General features: G+C 53.2%; 1 protein-coding gene and 1 long non-coding RNA gene across 2 annotated transcripts; one reads left to right on the top strand and one right to left on the bottom strand.

Moving 5' to 3' along the window:
- The first annotated feature begins 63 nt into the window (after window positions 1-63).
- Window positions 64-14,265, top strand: TTI1 (TELO2 interacting protein 1). Its single transcript, XM_071760264.1, has 7 exons — window positions 64-2,561; window positions 3,021-3,185; window positions 4,359-4,507; window positions 5,244-5,384; window positions 6,342-6,546; window positions 7,277-7,364; window positions 12,968-14,265. The coding sequence occupies exons 1-7, from the start codon at window positions 272-274 to the stop codon at window positions 13,245-13,247; spliced, it is 3,318 nt and encodes a 1,105-aa protein (XP_071616365.1). The 5' UTR covers window positions 64-271; the 3' UTR covers window positions 13,248-14,265.
- On the bottom strand, window positions 8,180-11,080 carry LOC139803782 (uncharacterized). Its single transcript, XR_011729171.1, has 3 exons — window positions 10,513-11,080; window positions 9,019-9,158; window positions 8,180-8,445 (listed from the first exon to the last, which is right to left on the bottom strand). It is a non-coding gene; the product is annotated as an uncharacterized lncRNA (long non-coding RNA).
- Window positions 14,266-16,256: the final 1,991 nt, after the last annotated feature.

Genomic DNA, 16,256 nt, shown 5'->3' with positions numbered 1-16,256 from the left:
CGGGTGCTACGGCGCATGCGCGGCCGCGCTGCCGGAGCCCGCCAGAGGAGCAGGAGCGGGGGGCGCATGCGCGTTGCGGTCGGCCGGGACCTTTCTCACGCCGCGCTCCCCGCTGCCCTGCCCCGGGCTCTTTGTGGCGCTGAGCGGTCCCGGTTCCCGCGGGTCACTTCCGGCAGGCGGCCGTCCCGCCGCGGGAGCAGGTAGGCCCGGCGGCACCGGCACCGATCCCGTGAGGCCGCCCCGGGTGCAGGCCGCGGGCCGTCCCCCAGCCATGGCCGTTTTCGACACCCCCCAGGAGGCGTTCGGGGCCCTGCGCCCCGCCTGCGTGCAGCTGACCCGGGCACAGACCCTGCAGAACGTGTCCGGCCTGCAGGCCCTGCTGGCAGCCGTCAGCGCCCCGGCCCTGCAGGCCCTGCAGGAATACGTCCTCTTCCCCCTGCGCTTCGCCCTGAAGGTGCCGGGGCCCAGGCAGCAGCGGGTGGTGCAGAGCGTGGTGCAGTGCATCTCCTCCGTCCTGGCAGCAACACGCGTGGAGAAGCAGCAGCTCCTGCAGGAGCTTTTCTCTGAGCTCTGCTCGTGCCTCTCTCCCCCGTCCAGCTCCAACAAACCCCCCCAGCAGTCAGAGGAGTTGAAGCTGGCCGTGATCCAGGCACTCCACACCCTGATGCATTCAGCTGACGGGGATGCTCTCTGGTCTCTGTACCAGCCTTCCACCCTTCCTCTCCTGGGATTTGCTGTATCCTTGCTGCTGGGCCTGGCAGAGCGAGAAAGAGCAAGGCAAGTTAAGATCTCTGCTTTGGAGTGCCTGCAGGTCCTGGTGCTGCAGTGTGAGTGCCAGGAGCACCGACCCCTAGGTGCAGAGGAGGCACAGAAATGTGGGGATTTGTTTGCTTCTTTTCTCCCTGGGATTTCCATCACGCTGTCTCGGGTTATCACTGGAGACATGAAACAAGGTCACAAAACCACCGTTTCTGCCATCAGACTCTTTTATCAGATTGTTGGCTTTGTAATGGCTGATGAGCAGCTTGCCAGAGTACCAAAGAATAAAGAAAAGACACCAGTGGAACAAAGCAGGATATCGGAACTAATGGTCCACAGGGGGCCTGACTGGACTAAAAGCACTGCTGAAAAACTTGGCCTCCTCCTGCATAAAGTGGTCGAGTTCTCTTCAGTCCACCCCCACTGGAAGGTGAGGCTGGAGCTGGTGGAACTGGTGCACCACTTGCTGAGGAACTGCAGTGGCTCTCTGGTGGAGTCATTCAGCCACCTCTTGAAGGCCTTGGTTGGGCTGGTGAACGATGAGAACAGTGATGTGCAGAGGAGGTGCACGGAGGTGCTGCAGGGCACTGCAGAGCAGGGGGTGGTGGCTCAGAACAGGGCTCTGGCTGATGTGCTCTCTGAGAACCTCCATGCCCTCGCCACAGCTCTGCCTCGCCTGATGAGCTCTCAGGATGATTCTGGCAAGGTTTCCACCCTCACCTTGTTGCTGGGCTACCTGAAGCTGCTGGGCCCCAAGATCAACGTGGTCCTCAGCTCCGTGTCCCACCTGCAGCGCCTCTCCAGAGCTCTGCTGCAGGTGCTGGAGATGGATGTGGCAGAGGTGAAGATCGTGGAGCACAGAGCCTGGGGCTGCAGCACCTCCTGGGGCTCCCCGGGGCCCGGCCTGCAGAGGGGAGGGGGGCAGAAGAAATATTTCCGTTTTTTCCGGGAGGAGCGGGTTTTCCAGCTCCTGCAGCAGGTGTGCCGTGTCCTGGGGTACCACGGGCACCTCCTCCTGCTGGTGGATCACTTCTCGGGGCTGTACCGCGCCTCCGCCGCGCACCGCAAGCAGGCGGCCCTGGTGCTCAACGAGCTGCTGGCAGGGGCTGCCGGGCTGGGCGTGGATGTCCTGCGGCAGAGGGAAACCCCACCCAGCAGGGAGGAGCTCAGGGGCTCCGTAACCTCCATTCTCGAGGAGTACACGGAGCAGGACAACTGGCACCTGGTCACCAGCGTCCAGGCAGAAGCAGCAGCCCCAGAGCACTCTGTGACACCTCCGGGGCTCTCTGCCTGCCCGGGAGGGACGTGCAGGAGCTTTCTGCTCCCCTCCCCAGAGCCTCACCCCACGGCCCACACCATCAACAGCAACATCTGGCAGATCTGCATCCAGCTGGAGGGCGTGGGCTGCTTTGCTGCTGTCCTTGGGCAGGAGTTCCGGGGGCTTCTGCTGTCAGCTCTCTACCCAGTGCTGGAGAAGGCTGGGGACAGCACTCTGCTCATCAGTGAGACAGCACTGGGGACACTGGTGGACATCTGTGAGGCCTGTGGTTATGACTCAGTGCAGTGTTTGATTAATGAGAACTCTGATTACCTGGTCAATGGGATTTCCCTGGGCCTGCACCAGCTGGCACACCAGCCACGTGCTGCCCAGGTCCTGGACACCATGCTGAGACATTCAGATGCCAGCTTGCTGCCACTGGTGGAAGATGTGATCCAAGATGTCCTGTCTGCACTGGATCAGTCTTATGATCACCAGGCTTCCACTTTCCTCAGGGTCCTCCACTCAGTGATGACAGCTTTAGGTATCTCTGTGACCTTCACTCTGTGCACTTGGGTCTCACTGTCAGCTTGGCTGTGGCCTCTGGGCTTCCCAGGGGGGGTTTCAAGTAGCTGGTGGCAGCCTCAGCTGGCTTGGCCATCCAGCTCTCCAGTGCAGATCAGCAGCAGCCTTCCCTCTGCACAGCCAGATTCTGTTTGTCTGCCCTGCAAACCTGCAGAAACGTGGCCTGTGGTGGCTGGGAAAGGAGCCACTGCTCCCATAAATGTTCTGTAGAAGCACCCAGGGTGTTTTCCTGTTTGTGTCAGGGTTTCATCCTTCTCACACCATCAGGGAGGTGTCAGTGATGTGGCAGCAGGTGCCTGGCTCTCCAGGTCAGTCCCGTGAGACCAGAGACCCAGGTTTGTCTCTCAAGGACTCTGTGGCACCTCTCTGACCTGGGTGCTGAGGCATTCCAGCTTCTTTGTTCTGTTTTGTTTTGTAGTGCAGTGGTTTGGCTCATCCTGTGGTGAGGAGCACCAGCAGAGACAGCCTGCTGAGGGGCAGCAGGTGCTGACGAGGCAAGAAATGGAGCAATTCTTCCTTGACTATGTGAGGCAGAAGCAGATCTCAGAGGGCAACCTCCCTGAGCCAGGAGAGGAGGAGACAGGTCAGTTCTGTGCACGCCTGCAGAGGGGTCTGTTCAGCTCACAGAGCAGTGATGAGCTGCTTCGTGGCACAGCCCTGGCTGCTGGGGTGGTGGGACACACACACACACACACACACACAGACACACACACACAGACACACACACAGACACACACACAGACAGACAGACAGACACACAGACACACAGACACACAGACACACACACACAGACACACACAGACACAGACACACACACACACAGACACACAGACACACAGACACACAGACACACACACACAGACACACACACACAGACACACACACACAGACACACACACAGACACACAGACACAGACACAGACACACACACACACACACAGACACACACACACACAGACACACACACACACAGACACACACAGACACACACACACACACACAGACACACAGACACACACACACAGACACACACAGACACACACACACACACACACACACAGACACACACACACACAGACACACACAGACACAGACACACACACACAGACACAGACACACACACACAGACACACACACACACACACACACACACACACACAGACACAGACACAGACACACAGACACAGACACACACACACACACACACACAGACACACACACAGACACACACAGACACACACACACAGACACACAGTGTTTTGGGTTCAGGACCTGGTTTCCCTATTTCCAGGATCCTGTTGCATTTCCCCCCCCTCCCTTGGTAATCCCTGGTCCCTTTTCTCTCCTGGCTAGTGATGCCACCACTCCCTTCTCACCTGGCTTTGGAAGGCCCTGCAGACATTCAGAGGGAACCTTTTAGTCCTTACTGGGCTGTGCTGCAATCCTGACCTTTAAATACTTCACCTTTAAATACCCAGGCTTTCTGTTTTTAATAAAAATCAATGGGAAATAAGTCCATGGTGAGAAGAGTCTGCAAATGTCAGACCAACTGCACTGTCCAGTAAAGAAAGCAAACCTTCCCTAGTCCCACACTCTGACTTTCATGCTTACCTCACAGAACTCAAGCACAGACTTGTACCTGAATACCTTAAAATTCCCTCACTTGGGAATCTGCAGAGTAGTTGTGGGTGGGTGTTGTGATCTCCCACAGCTCCCTGGCAGTTTTCACAGCTTCACTAATGGTTTTGGTTTTTAGATGAGGTTCCCCCACTTCCTAAGCTGGAGCCAAACAACTCTGACCCAGAAGGAGAAGCTGCACTGCCCAGCCATGCCCAGCTGGCCAGGGAGGTGATGGAGAGGTGCATCCACCTCCTGGCTGATGGCAAACTCCACGTGAGGCTGCAGGTGAGCAGGCAGCAGCTGGGAGGGGACTCGAGTTCATCGTGGGCTGCACAGAGGGTCCAGACAGACCCTCCAAGTGCTGGCAAGAGAAAGGGAGAGAGTTTTTTCTGGGCACAGCCTGGTTTAGGAATGTCACAGCCAAGCTGGACAGAATCTGGAGGGGGGTTGCTTATCAGGCACGCTGCTGGGGCACTCGTGGTTGCCGCATCCTGTGCCCCAGCCATTTCTGGAGGGAGCAGAGTCATCTTTCTCACATCTGGGCCTCCCATCCCCCTTCCTCAGACTGATGAACGTTTCTGAAGTCACTGGGGTGGTGATAAGCAGGGCTAAAAGCCTGTGCTTTTTTTTAATTATGAAAATCCTTTGAAGGTGGCCTCCTTTTAAACTGCAAAGCGAAGCAGGAAGCGCAGCAGTCAGACATAACCCAGATTCTTGCCCCAGCCCCACCAGGTGATCCTGCTGCTGTGCCACAGCTCAGCCTGCAGCATCCAGCTGGGAATCACACCCCTGGCACAGCCCAGCTCTGTGGCCCATGTCCCTCTGCTATGTGTCCCTTTCTGAGCAGGCTCATGCATTGCTCAGTTATCCCAGTTCATGCTGGGGTCAAACCATCCCCTTTCCTATGAACCCCCAGTTTCTCCCAGCTCCCTGGGATGGCTCTGGGGAGGATCTGCTGGAATCCCCAGTGCTGCTGGCACTACAGCACTCTGAATGTGTGTTACCTGCCCCTCCTGCCCAGGTCCTTGACGTGCTGGAGCTCTGTGTGACTGTGCTGCATCCTCATGGAAACCATCTGCTTCCCATGGCTCACCGTGTCTGGCCAGCTCTCGTCACCCGTCTGATTAGTGATGACCCTCTGGCAGTGCTCAGAGCCTTCAAGGTACAGCAGCAAACCTCTGCCAGCAGCCTTCAAGCTGGTGCTTAGAAGGCATTGCTGTGGCCCAGGAGAGAAGCACTGAGTTATTTTGAACGTGGCTTGGAACATGGGGTCACCACCCCTGTGGTGGGTGGGCTTGTTCCACTCCCACTGCAGCTTGTCCTCAGACAAAACCTTTACCCTGTTCCTGGGGAAACAGCCACACTGGTGGTTACTGCAGGGAAGAGGAAAAATGTTCTTCTGCAGCCTGAGCAGCTGTCAGAGGCACAGTGCAGCACAACTTGCCCTTGCTGGAGCCACAGTCTCAGCACACACACCCCCTTTGGAGGCCTGAGACTGAAGAGATTGTTTCACAGTTGGGGCACTGGCAGTGTGGGGAGAGGTTAGGCAGAGAGTGTTGGCCTCATGACAACACTATTAAAGAGCTCCTGACTATGTCAACTGACTGCATTCTCTCCCTGACTCACCAGCTGGACAATAAAGCATGTTTCCAGAGGTTGCCAGCCCCAGGGCTTCCACTGCTGTGCAGGGTGAGATTCATTTTTGAGTCCTTCAGTGTGAATAAAGGAGAGTTTTGATTTCCCCAAATTCAAGAAGCCATGCACAAGAATTGGTAACCATACTTCACACGTGCCTGCCCTAAAAGAAGGGAAGGATTGCTACACAAACACTAATTAACTCCTGAAAACTTTAAGTAATTATTTGAGTTAGGACTGAGTTTGGGTTTTATTATAAGAAGCCCCTGGGGGTGTCTTCCCAAATCATGAGACTGGAAGTCTCAGGTCAAATACAACATAATCAGCATTCCAGTCCATGCAGGTGTGGTCACACTGCTCTCAACTGCACAGAAAATTACCAAATGAGAATGAATGCCTCCTCCTCCCCTGCTGTGGTGGGGTGGCTGAGCTCCTCCCAGACCTGTGTGTGCATTTCCTCCACCAGCTGGTGTTTCTTCTCTAGGTGCTGTGTACCCTGGCTCAAACATGTGGGGACTTTCTGAGGCAGAGATTCTCCAGAGATGTCTTACCTAAGCTGACCAGTTCCCTCCTCAGCCAAGCCCCAGCAAGTGCCAGAGCTGGGCCTGTGTACCACCACACTCTTGCCTTCAAGCTGCAGCTGGCTGTGCTGCAGGGACTGGGTTCTCTCTGTGAGAAGCTGGACATGGGTGAGTACCTGGGAAAGTACAGGCTGTGTGAGGGAGATCTCTGCCAGACTTACCTCCTCTCATCTCAGCTGACCAGACCTGCACTTGCCTCTCATCCTTCTGCTGCCCCAGGGGTTTGCTTGGCTGAGCTTCTCCAGCCTCATCCCATCCAGGTTCTGCTGGGCCTTGTTCCATCCTCTTTGGGAGCTCTGTGTTTGCTCTTCCCCAGAGACAAATGGCAGAGAAGATTCCCAGCACCTTGCAGAACCTGACTGCTCATCTCACTTGTGCATGAGAAGTGGGTGTAAAGTGGAGTGCCTGAGATGCTGCAGCCAGGCCTCTTGGGCCATGCTTTGTTCCCAATTAACTGGAGAGCTGGAGCCCAGATAAGACTTCTGGCTAAGCTGACTGGCTCCATTTTTGTGCATCTCTCTGGGTCACCCTTCAAATGCAGCACATCACATTCTTCTACTGAATGAAACTCTCTGAAATTCTCCTAGGTTAAATTTCTGGAGATTACTTTGATGAGGGAGAGGGTTTGCTGGATAGTTGCTTTTTTCCTCTCTCAATGCCCTTGATTGCTTTCCTAGCTTTGCAGCAAGATGCTTAAGAGGTGAGGTCAGAAGAGCTCTGGGTCAAACAGTTCAAAGGCTCGGAAGCCTCTTGCTGCCAATTTAGAGCTGATTCTGTTAGGCAGCAGCACAGCAGAGCTGGTTACCTCCTACCCTTCTTTTCTGTTCCATTTCTGCAGGCGAGAGTGACCTGAATAAAGTGGCAGATGCCTGCCTGGTTTACCTCAGTGCCAAGCAGCCCGTGAAGTTGCAGGAAGCTGCCCAGAGGTAATGTCTCTTAAATGCAGGTGTATCAGGTGTACGAGTGTTGGGGACAGAGGGAACAAGGTCCCCTTTCCTTTTGCACCTTTCCCATTCCTCCCTCTGGCAAGTTTGAGTCCTGTACAAGAGTCTTGTTGGGGAAGTTAACTTAGTTAACTTGTTTCTCTGGTTAGTTAGTACCCAGAGTGAGCTGGAGAGGTTAACTTACCCACAGGCTGCAGGTTCAGATGACCACTGGGGACAGGAGAGATGCTGTGCTGCAGTGCCTGGGGCTCTTGGCCCCCATAAAACCACAGAGGGGAAGACAGGTCTGAGAGAGGATGTGCCAGACATTCCCATCTATTTTATCCCTTAATACCTTCTGCAGGCTGGGGGATTTACTTCTCTTATCCTCCCCTTTTCCCTGGGCTCCTGTGGTGGCGTCAGCCCAGGCTCTGCCAGGTGGAGTGGAGTTTTTTTGGGAAGCTGTCAGTCAGTCTTGGCACCAGTCCTGCTTCGAGAAGGCTGGGAGAGGTTATAAGAGCAAAAACAGTTTAGGTGAACACACACCAGCTCTGTGGCATGTTGACAGACAAACACTTCACTGCCTGGTGTTCAAAATCCTGCTCAGCATGTTCCTGCTGTCAGGATAAGAAATCGCTGTTGTCAGATGTCACCACCTGGAAACGGGGCCAGAGATTTCAGCAGACAAACCAAGCCCTGTTACAGAGCATGCAGAGCAGAGGAGGAAGCCCCACACCTCTGTCTCTGGGGAAGGACAGGGGCCAAAGCCTTCCCCTCCCCGGGGAGCAGGATCAGCAGGAGCTGGGGCTGCTGGAGAGGGAGGTGCTGCCGGTTCCCTCGGGGCTGCAGGGTGCCAGGGAAGGGCTTTTGTGTGGCTGGGCAGCAGTTCAGAGGGAGCACGCTCAGAGGCTGTAGCTGTACCTTTATTTGTATTCCTGCACTGGGGAGAGGAGGTTTATTTTTACCTTGGTGGCTTTTATGGCACCACAGCAGGCTCCAGCAGCATTTGTTCTGCAGAGGGGCTCTGTGCTGTGGGCTTCTTGCATACCCTTAATACAATAAAGTGTTCTCTGTGTAAGCAGTGCTGGAATAGAAAGCAGAACACCAGGATTTATCTACATATTTGGAACCTTAAGCTTTTAAATCATTAACAAAGCAGCCTGAAAAGCTGTGCAATTTCCCCCCGCAGCAGGGGCAGGGGAAATACTGAATTAGCCCCATGATGTAACAGGGTCATTAGAAGCTATTTTGTAAAGCATGGTCGTTGGAGAAAAAGAGCAGTCAAGATCAGGGCAAGTAACATTTCCTCCTGTATATTGTTTTTATTCTATTTTAAGAAAAAAATGCCACATTACACTGCTCCCCCATGCCTGTGATTCACCATTCATGCATATTTCTCTGGACAAAGCAAAGTTTTCCATGAACAGCTACTTCAAGTGAAGCTCTGCTGGCCAGAAAAACATGCACTGAGACATGGATTGTCTCTGGCCTGATACTAACCAGGCATATTGTACCCTACTTGTGCTTCTAGCTTAGTTCAGTCTGATCCCTGGTTCCAGAGCCTGGATGGATCAGAGTTAAACCCCTCACCATCACTGTCAGATGTAGTACCCACAGCAAGAGGTTTCATCATGGAAAAGTCAGAATTAGTTTGTACCATAACAATCAGCTGCAGAAGAAAAGCTTCCCTTTCCCAGCCACACTTCAGCTCCCCTTCTCCAGCTGCTCAGACACCAGATTCCTGTGAGCTCCAGTCCTTTTCCTTGCTCTCCATCTCCCTGGAAGCAATCCTGCAAACTGACACAGGTTGTCACATGTAAGGCCCTTTCCATCCAGGCAAGGGCAACGTTATCAGCCTGCTACATGAAAAATTCTGCATTTTAAATGCTTCTAAAAACAGGCAGACCAGAACTAATCTTAGCTACTGCACGAGTGCCAACATACGTCACATAACTCAGCTTTATCACTGCAGAAATCATACAAGGTAAAAAGATGTTTGGAATCAGCTTGCCATATTGATTTATACTAACTGGCCCTTGCTCAGCTTTTTGGATTCTTACTCAACTCATGAGTTGTGGCCTGCCAAGAGCAAGGTCAGGTCTTACAGAGTCAGCTGTAGCTCCAGTAGCTCCCTGCACTGACTCAGTGAGGGATCTGCAGGTATGCGAAGGGCTAAGCAGGAATTTTTGGACGAGGTAAAGCCACAAAACAAAACAAAAAAGGGGGGAGTTTTGGCTGCCATCCAGGGATGTCATCACGCCCCAGGGAGGCTGCTTAATGCCACTGATGGGACCCTGTGGTTTTATTAGATGAACCAGTGGGAGTAAGTGGATTTTGTAACTGCAGCTTCATGCAATACTCAACAGGCAATAATAGACACTGGGAAGAAAAAGAACTCCAGCGTGTCTGAGGAAGAAAAAATGGAACAATAGGCTTTATTATGAGAGGGCTGCTGGGAGTATTCCAGGGGAGGAATATTATGCAAAGCTTGGAAAACAAAATACTGAAAAGGAGTTTGGTAGGGCGTAGGGAACACTGACTGCACCTTTGCTTTCATTGAAAATAAGCCAGTGCAGCTGTGGGTGAAGCAACCAGAAACACCCGAGCAGTTACGGGGTGTTGTGTGGGGTCACAGTGGTGTAAACAAAGTCACAATATGTAAATCTGAGTTTCCCATCAATTTCTTAAATTGAATCATCTCTGACAAGCTTTTCACTTCAGGGGGAAAAAAAAAACCCCACAGTTTGAAGGAAAAGATTAAAAAAATGTCATTGGCTTATGTCAACACTTCACAAAATAATTCAGCATTTTTTCAGTTTGAAGTAACTGGTTTGAAATTTACACTTAATTCCTAATAAATGTTTACAGCTTGTGAAGTTTATCATCTGACCTTTTGGTCAACAGTCTGAGTAGGAATTGGTTTATTTTTAGGATGCAGAAATAAATTCCCCAGCTCTTACTGAAGCCTGTGGTGAGCTATCTGTATCTAGTTGCAGAGATGCAAAAGCCAGAAACATTTGTCCTTTTCCCAGCCAGATCACTGAGCCAAGGCTTGGGAAAAGACAATGCAACAGGAGTGCCAAACTATGCTCTGCACTGGTAGAATAGGTTTGTTTAGCACAATTGTAACAAATATGAGCTATTTTTGTACCTGTTTAGATGCCAAAGATGATTATGCCGGGTACCTCTTGGTTTGATGGTGTGGGGTGCTGGATAGGTGTTGGCAGCTGTCATTCCCAGCCTGGGCTGAAGGACACCACAACAGGCACCTGCACAAGGCAAAACTCAATAAAATTATGTCTTAAGTTTAAAAAAAAGAAAAAAAAAAATAAAAAGCAACAGAAAACAAACCTGGATTAACCCCAGGATTCTTTGCCATGGAAACAGGTTGCTTAGAAACTACCCCAGAGTTGGTTTGAAAAGGTAGAAGTCAAGTTGTTCTTGAAGCCGCAGAGCACTCCCGGAATCAGGAGATAATCACACCCCGAGGCCACCACGGGCACAGGAGGAGGTGGAGTTCTCCAGGGACCAACTAATCTCTTGAGAGCTGCTCTCTCCGGAGCAGCTGATTGTGAAGGGGTTGGGGCGCAGGGACCTTTCCTGCCAGTGTGAGAGGTAAAGTTGTGCCTGTGCTGGAGAGGCAGGAGCCAGCTGGGAGCAGCATTCCCTGCTCCATTCCTCACTTCCCGGTGTCTCATCTCTTGCTCATTCTGATCCAACCCAGCTGTGAGGATTATTTCTCTGCAGCTGCCCACCCGAGCAGCCCCCCCGAGGCCAGGGGAAGCTGCTGGGATGTGCTGGCAGGGCCAAGGGAGCACCAGGGTGGTGGCAGCAGGGGACACACAGGGCTGGCACTTGCTGGGGACAGTGCTGCCTTCTTCTGCCAGCAGTGACAAAGCCAGGGGAGCCCCCCCTGCTCACCTGTGTCCCCCAGCAGCAGGCAGGGTGCTGGGGTGCTGTTGCTGTCACTTGGAAGCAGGTTCCTCTGGAGCAGGCAGATAGGAGGGGACAGAGCCACAACGCTGTCCCTTGTCATGGTTCAGAGCACTGCACCCAGACAGGCAGGGGGTTAGTGGCAAACAGGGGGTTAGTGGCAGACAAGGGGTTAGTGAAAAACAGGGGGTTAGTGGCAGACAGGCAACACCCACAGCTTGGGCTGCCCAGAGGCTGCCGAGTAACGGAGCCACGAGTTTGTTGTGAAGAGCTGAGGGAGCTTTCTGGTGCCTCTGTCCCATTTCTGGGCTCTTTGAGGTACCGTACTCACTTCCAGAGGAGAGCTCCCTGCTTTACAGCTGGAACCAACCTCACTTTGGGGATGAAGGTTCTTCAGGGAGCAGTTTTGACAGAATGGGGTCTGCGTTTTGTGTGGCTTTTGCAGGAGATCTTTGATTTAGCAGAGGGAATTCTGTCCTCTGCTTCCTGGGGCAACAGAGACAGACTTACCCTGCACCTCCTCTCCAAGTCACCTCATTCAGCTGTGGTTCTCACGATTTCAGTAGAACCCAGAGAGCTGCATACCTGGGCACTTACTGGGGCCCTGGCAAGCCCAGCACACCCTGGGTGCTCACACAGAGCTCTGCCCCATGCTGGAGGGCACCCTGCAAATTCTGGGGGTTTTATGTACTTGGCACAGACAGAGAAATTAATACCAGTGCAGCCCTGACACAGACCTGGCCCAGACAAAGGTTACCAAGGGTGAGATGGGGCAGGAGGAAATGAATAAGTGGATCATGGAAATCCATGGAGCCATTTGCTCCCCTGCTCCCAGGAGCTTCCTGCTCTCCAGCAGGACTGTCCACAGCATCTTTGTTCCAGCTGCTCACAGCTGGAGTCAGAAGTGTGAAGTGCATACTTAAAAGTCAAACCCCCACCTTACCTGGACTATTGAAATTACAAGTGAGAACCATCAATGCAGCAGAGCATTAGAGGAAGCTGACATTCCTCTCCCTTTCTCTTGTTAATGAAGATTTGTGTTGCTTGTTTGGTTTTGTTTTCTGAAACAAAACTGCTTTGTGAAAGGTGCTGCTCAGATGAGAGAAAACATGAGGCAGGCAGTACAGACCCGGACCAGGGGTGAGGGGAGATGGCCCAGCCTGGACAGCTGTCCAGAAACACCCCTGGCCTTACCACCTCTGAAAAGGGACAGAAGTCCAGATGAGTTGGAACCCCTCACTCCCCAGAACCCAGAGCAGGTGGTGAACATTCACTGCTTCTTTTAAGAGCTCTTCAGAGCTCAGCAGATGAGTAGCACACGCAGTGCTCTGCATCACCTCACAGTGCCTGGGACACTTCTGGGCTTTTGTCAGCAGCAGCCTGTGCAGCAGAGACCAAAGCCTGGGGCAGTTACTCACCAGCTGTTTGTCTGATGTTGGTAACTCACTGTGTAGCATAATAACTATTTTTTTTCTCTCTCACTTGCTGGTAGATGTGAAACCACTGAGATGTCTTCTCTTGGGCACTGGAGCCATCTTAATGGCTCTAAAGGCCCTCCAGGTCTGTCAGAGGTGGCAGACATCATCAAAATTCTGTAGTGGTGACACTGTTGGGTGCCAGTCCCAAGGCCTTTTCCTTACTGTTTTTTCTTTTCTTCTCACTGTTTCCCAAAGCGTTTTCCACCACTTAATGCACATGGACCCTGACAGCACTTGGCTCCTGCTGAACGAGGTCTGGTGCCCTCATGGGTACCAACCCCCCCACGCCAGCCTGCAGCCCCTGGAGCTCCGTGGGATGGGGAGGCAGCGGAACGAGTTCACAGACAACATTCTGCTCCTGCTGGAGAGGCTGCAGCAGCAGGAGAACACCACACCACGGGCTGGCACCCAGGAGACAGACCACAACACAGACCAACACAGCAGCTGGGAGGAAAAAGAAGAACCACTGGGATAGAGCTCACCTGGAAAAATCCCATCATCCATCCCCCAGATGGTTCCAGGGACAAAGGAAGGATTGTCCACCCTGGGGTAGTGGCCAAGACACCCTCCCCATGGGTAGGACTTTGATATTTATGGATTTTTTAAGCAGTGTTTGAGGATTTGGTGGGTACATTGCCCCATGTCTCCAGGATGGAGCTTTCCTGCACATGGTGCTGGAGAGCAGTCCAAGGGGCAGAGCACATCTATTCCAAGTTCTCCCATACAGAACAGAGTAATTTTCCAGGGCTGCCAACTTAAACCAGGCTTTTTCTGGCCATAACCCTTCCCAAGGAGAGCACCCTGGTTGGGGTTATTATCAGGGGTTACTATCAGGAAAAGTTTGGATGCCTTTCCAATAAATTCCTCACTGGGAAGAACAACATCAGGGCTGTTCCTTACACTTTTCAGTTTGCTGGGACTGGCCCAGTGTGCTCCCCACTCCCTCCACTGAGCTGACAGAGATTCTTTGGGAAAAATTCTTTAGGAAACCAGCCAGCCCCCATTTACAGCCCCCACTTGGAGTGATTTAAGGCTCTTCAGCACCAGGCTGCCCACAGACCATTGCCTGCACCTCTGATTTTTAGCACCCACCCCAGTGACAAGAAGATGAATCACCTACCTGTGTTCCTGTGGCTGTGATGATGCAGGGGGGTGACATTAGGTGTGATCACAGTGTCACCACAGCAGTGCCAGGCTTTGCTTGAGCAGGTAGAGCCCAGCACAGCAGAGAGGACCACAAGGCTTTGGGCTCTCCTGCTGGCTCCCAGCTCCATCCCCAGGGACAACCCACAGGTGCTGTTTTACTTGGCTGCTCCCAGGCCCTGGCAGCTCCTGGATCCATCAGCTCCCCCCAGCATGATTTCTGGCAGTCAGCTGCCTCCCGACAGACGCTGCTGAGAGCTGGAGAGGCACGGGGACAGGCCTTGACTGTAAATTTGGAACAAGCTCAGAAGTGCAAAAACCAAAGCAATAAACTGTTTATTGCAGTCAGAGCAGGGTCTGTGTGTCACTGGGGGCCCGGGCAGTGCCCAAAGCCCATCCTGGCTTTCAGGTGCTGCCCATGCACCCCTCTGCTGAGGTTACCTCCTCTTGACTCCATGGTTTTGTTCAGGCTTTAGTACTGGTTGCTTCTCCAAGGAAACCATAAGTCAGTGGCTTTTTACCAGGTAGGACAGATCTGCAGTTCAGATTTTACTTTTTACTGCCTTTTTTTTTTTAATATATATTCAGTGCTTAGCACTGTGTTGGGTTTAGTACAATGGAACCTTTCAGAGCTGATCTGACAGGGAAGACAGGCCAGGGAGAAAGGTGAAATATTACCTTTGGTCTCCAAAGCACCCGTGGGGTTGGTGCAGAGTTTTCTGGGTTGTTGTAGCACTTGATAAAACTCATCCATCAGGTGCAGACACCACATCCAGCCCCTCTCTGCCTCTCCTTCAGTGCTGCCTGGAGCTCACACGTGAGGCAGCAGCAGCAGCACCCTGAGGGTGTCCCAGGCTCCTGCCCAAACCCTCTGCACCCCTGAGCCCCCCTGCAGCACAGGGCTGTTCAAGGGAAGCATTCCCATGGGAAACCCCTGCCACCTTCCTGCAGTGTGGTACCAGCCCCAAAGCCTCCTCGGGCTTCCTCACCTGCAGATGGAGAAGGGATTTGCCCCTGTGTGTGGTTGGGCACCCCAGGAAGCAAGGACTGCCCGGCCTTGCTGGATCCCCTTCTGCCCAGGCCAGGCAAGCTGAAAGAAACAAACAAACAAACAAACCCCTTTGTTCTAGCTCTTCTTTATTTCCTTAGAATAAAGTTACCTTCCTGAAAGGAAAAGCATAAAACTGAACAACATCTGTGGCATTCAGCATGGTGCTGGTCACTGCCCCGGAGTGTGTCCCATGCCCGGGAACAACCCCATCCCCATCCCCACCATCTGCACCCCGGCCCAGCTCCGGTTCCTCCCGGGGCTCTCCCCGCGTTGGTCCCCACGGCTCCTGTCCCCAGGGGGGGGTGGGGACATGCTGCCCTGTCTCAGCCTCGCAGCCGCCTGTCACAGCTCTTCTCAGCTTCGTTACCACCCCTGCTTTATTACAGGCAGAGTAAATTGCTTTTGTCTGGAGCAGGATAATGGCCAGAAGAGTGACTGCATGGAAATGGCATTTTCATGAGGCAGGTTCCTCCCCAGCAGTGACCCGCATGTTAAGCTCAGACAAGTGAACCCGGGGGCTTCCCTGGTTCCTCCCACACCCCCTCTCTGGGTGGCACCAGAGCACCCCAAAACCTGCTGGGTTTAGGACCCAGCATATATAACATAAAGGGGTGCCTGGGTCCAACCCACCCTGACCCAACCACCCCTTCTGGGGGATGGGGAGCAGAGGAACCTCCCTCCAGCCACCTCCTCCTGCACAAACCCAGCCAAGAACATGGGGAGACCCCACAGCCAGGGTGGGGACACAGCCCCACACACAGCCCCTCAGGGTCGGGCACTGCACAGGGCTGCAGGGTCCAGCAGGTCCTCTGCTACCACACCAGCTTCCAAGATTTCATATAAACTCAGTAAAATTAATATCTTCTAATAAAACTTGTTATTTTTAAAGCTCGCCTCTAGGTTTTGCAAATTACTACATCACACAGAAACTTGTTTTCTCTCGATTTGAGGTGATTTGCAGCTTTTTACCACCCCCAAACTAGCTTCAGCCCTTCCTTTTCCTACTCTGGAGGACATTTTTTATTGCATAGTAGCCCATGGCTCCCATCCAGAAGCCCACCCAGCATCCTGTAACCACCAGGCAGAGCAACCCCTGCTTACCTGGGACCAGCACCCCACTCCTGGAAGGATGTGAACTCCTGCCCAGCTGCACCTTTTAAATGCTCTGAGGTCTCAGCTGCAGGTGATGATGCCCATCCCATCCCCATCCCCACCATCCCCAGCCCTGCAGCCCCAGGGCAGCCCCAGCCGAGCCCCATTTTAGCCATGGCAGTGCCAAAGCCCCCTCCT

The sequence above is a fragment of the Heliangelus exortis genome, chromosome 16 (genome assembly GCF_036169615.1).
Source record: "Heliangelus exortis chromosome 16, bHelExo1.hap1, whole genome shotgun sequence".
Lineage (NCBI taxonomy): Eukaryota > Metazoa > Chordata > Aves > Apodiformes > Trochilidae > Heliangelus > Heliangelus exortis.
Note: the sequence above shows the minus strand (reverse complement) of the source record. Positions and strands in the feature narration are given on the sequence as shown.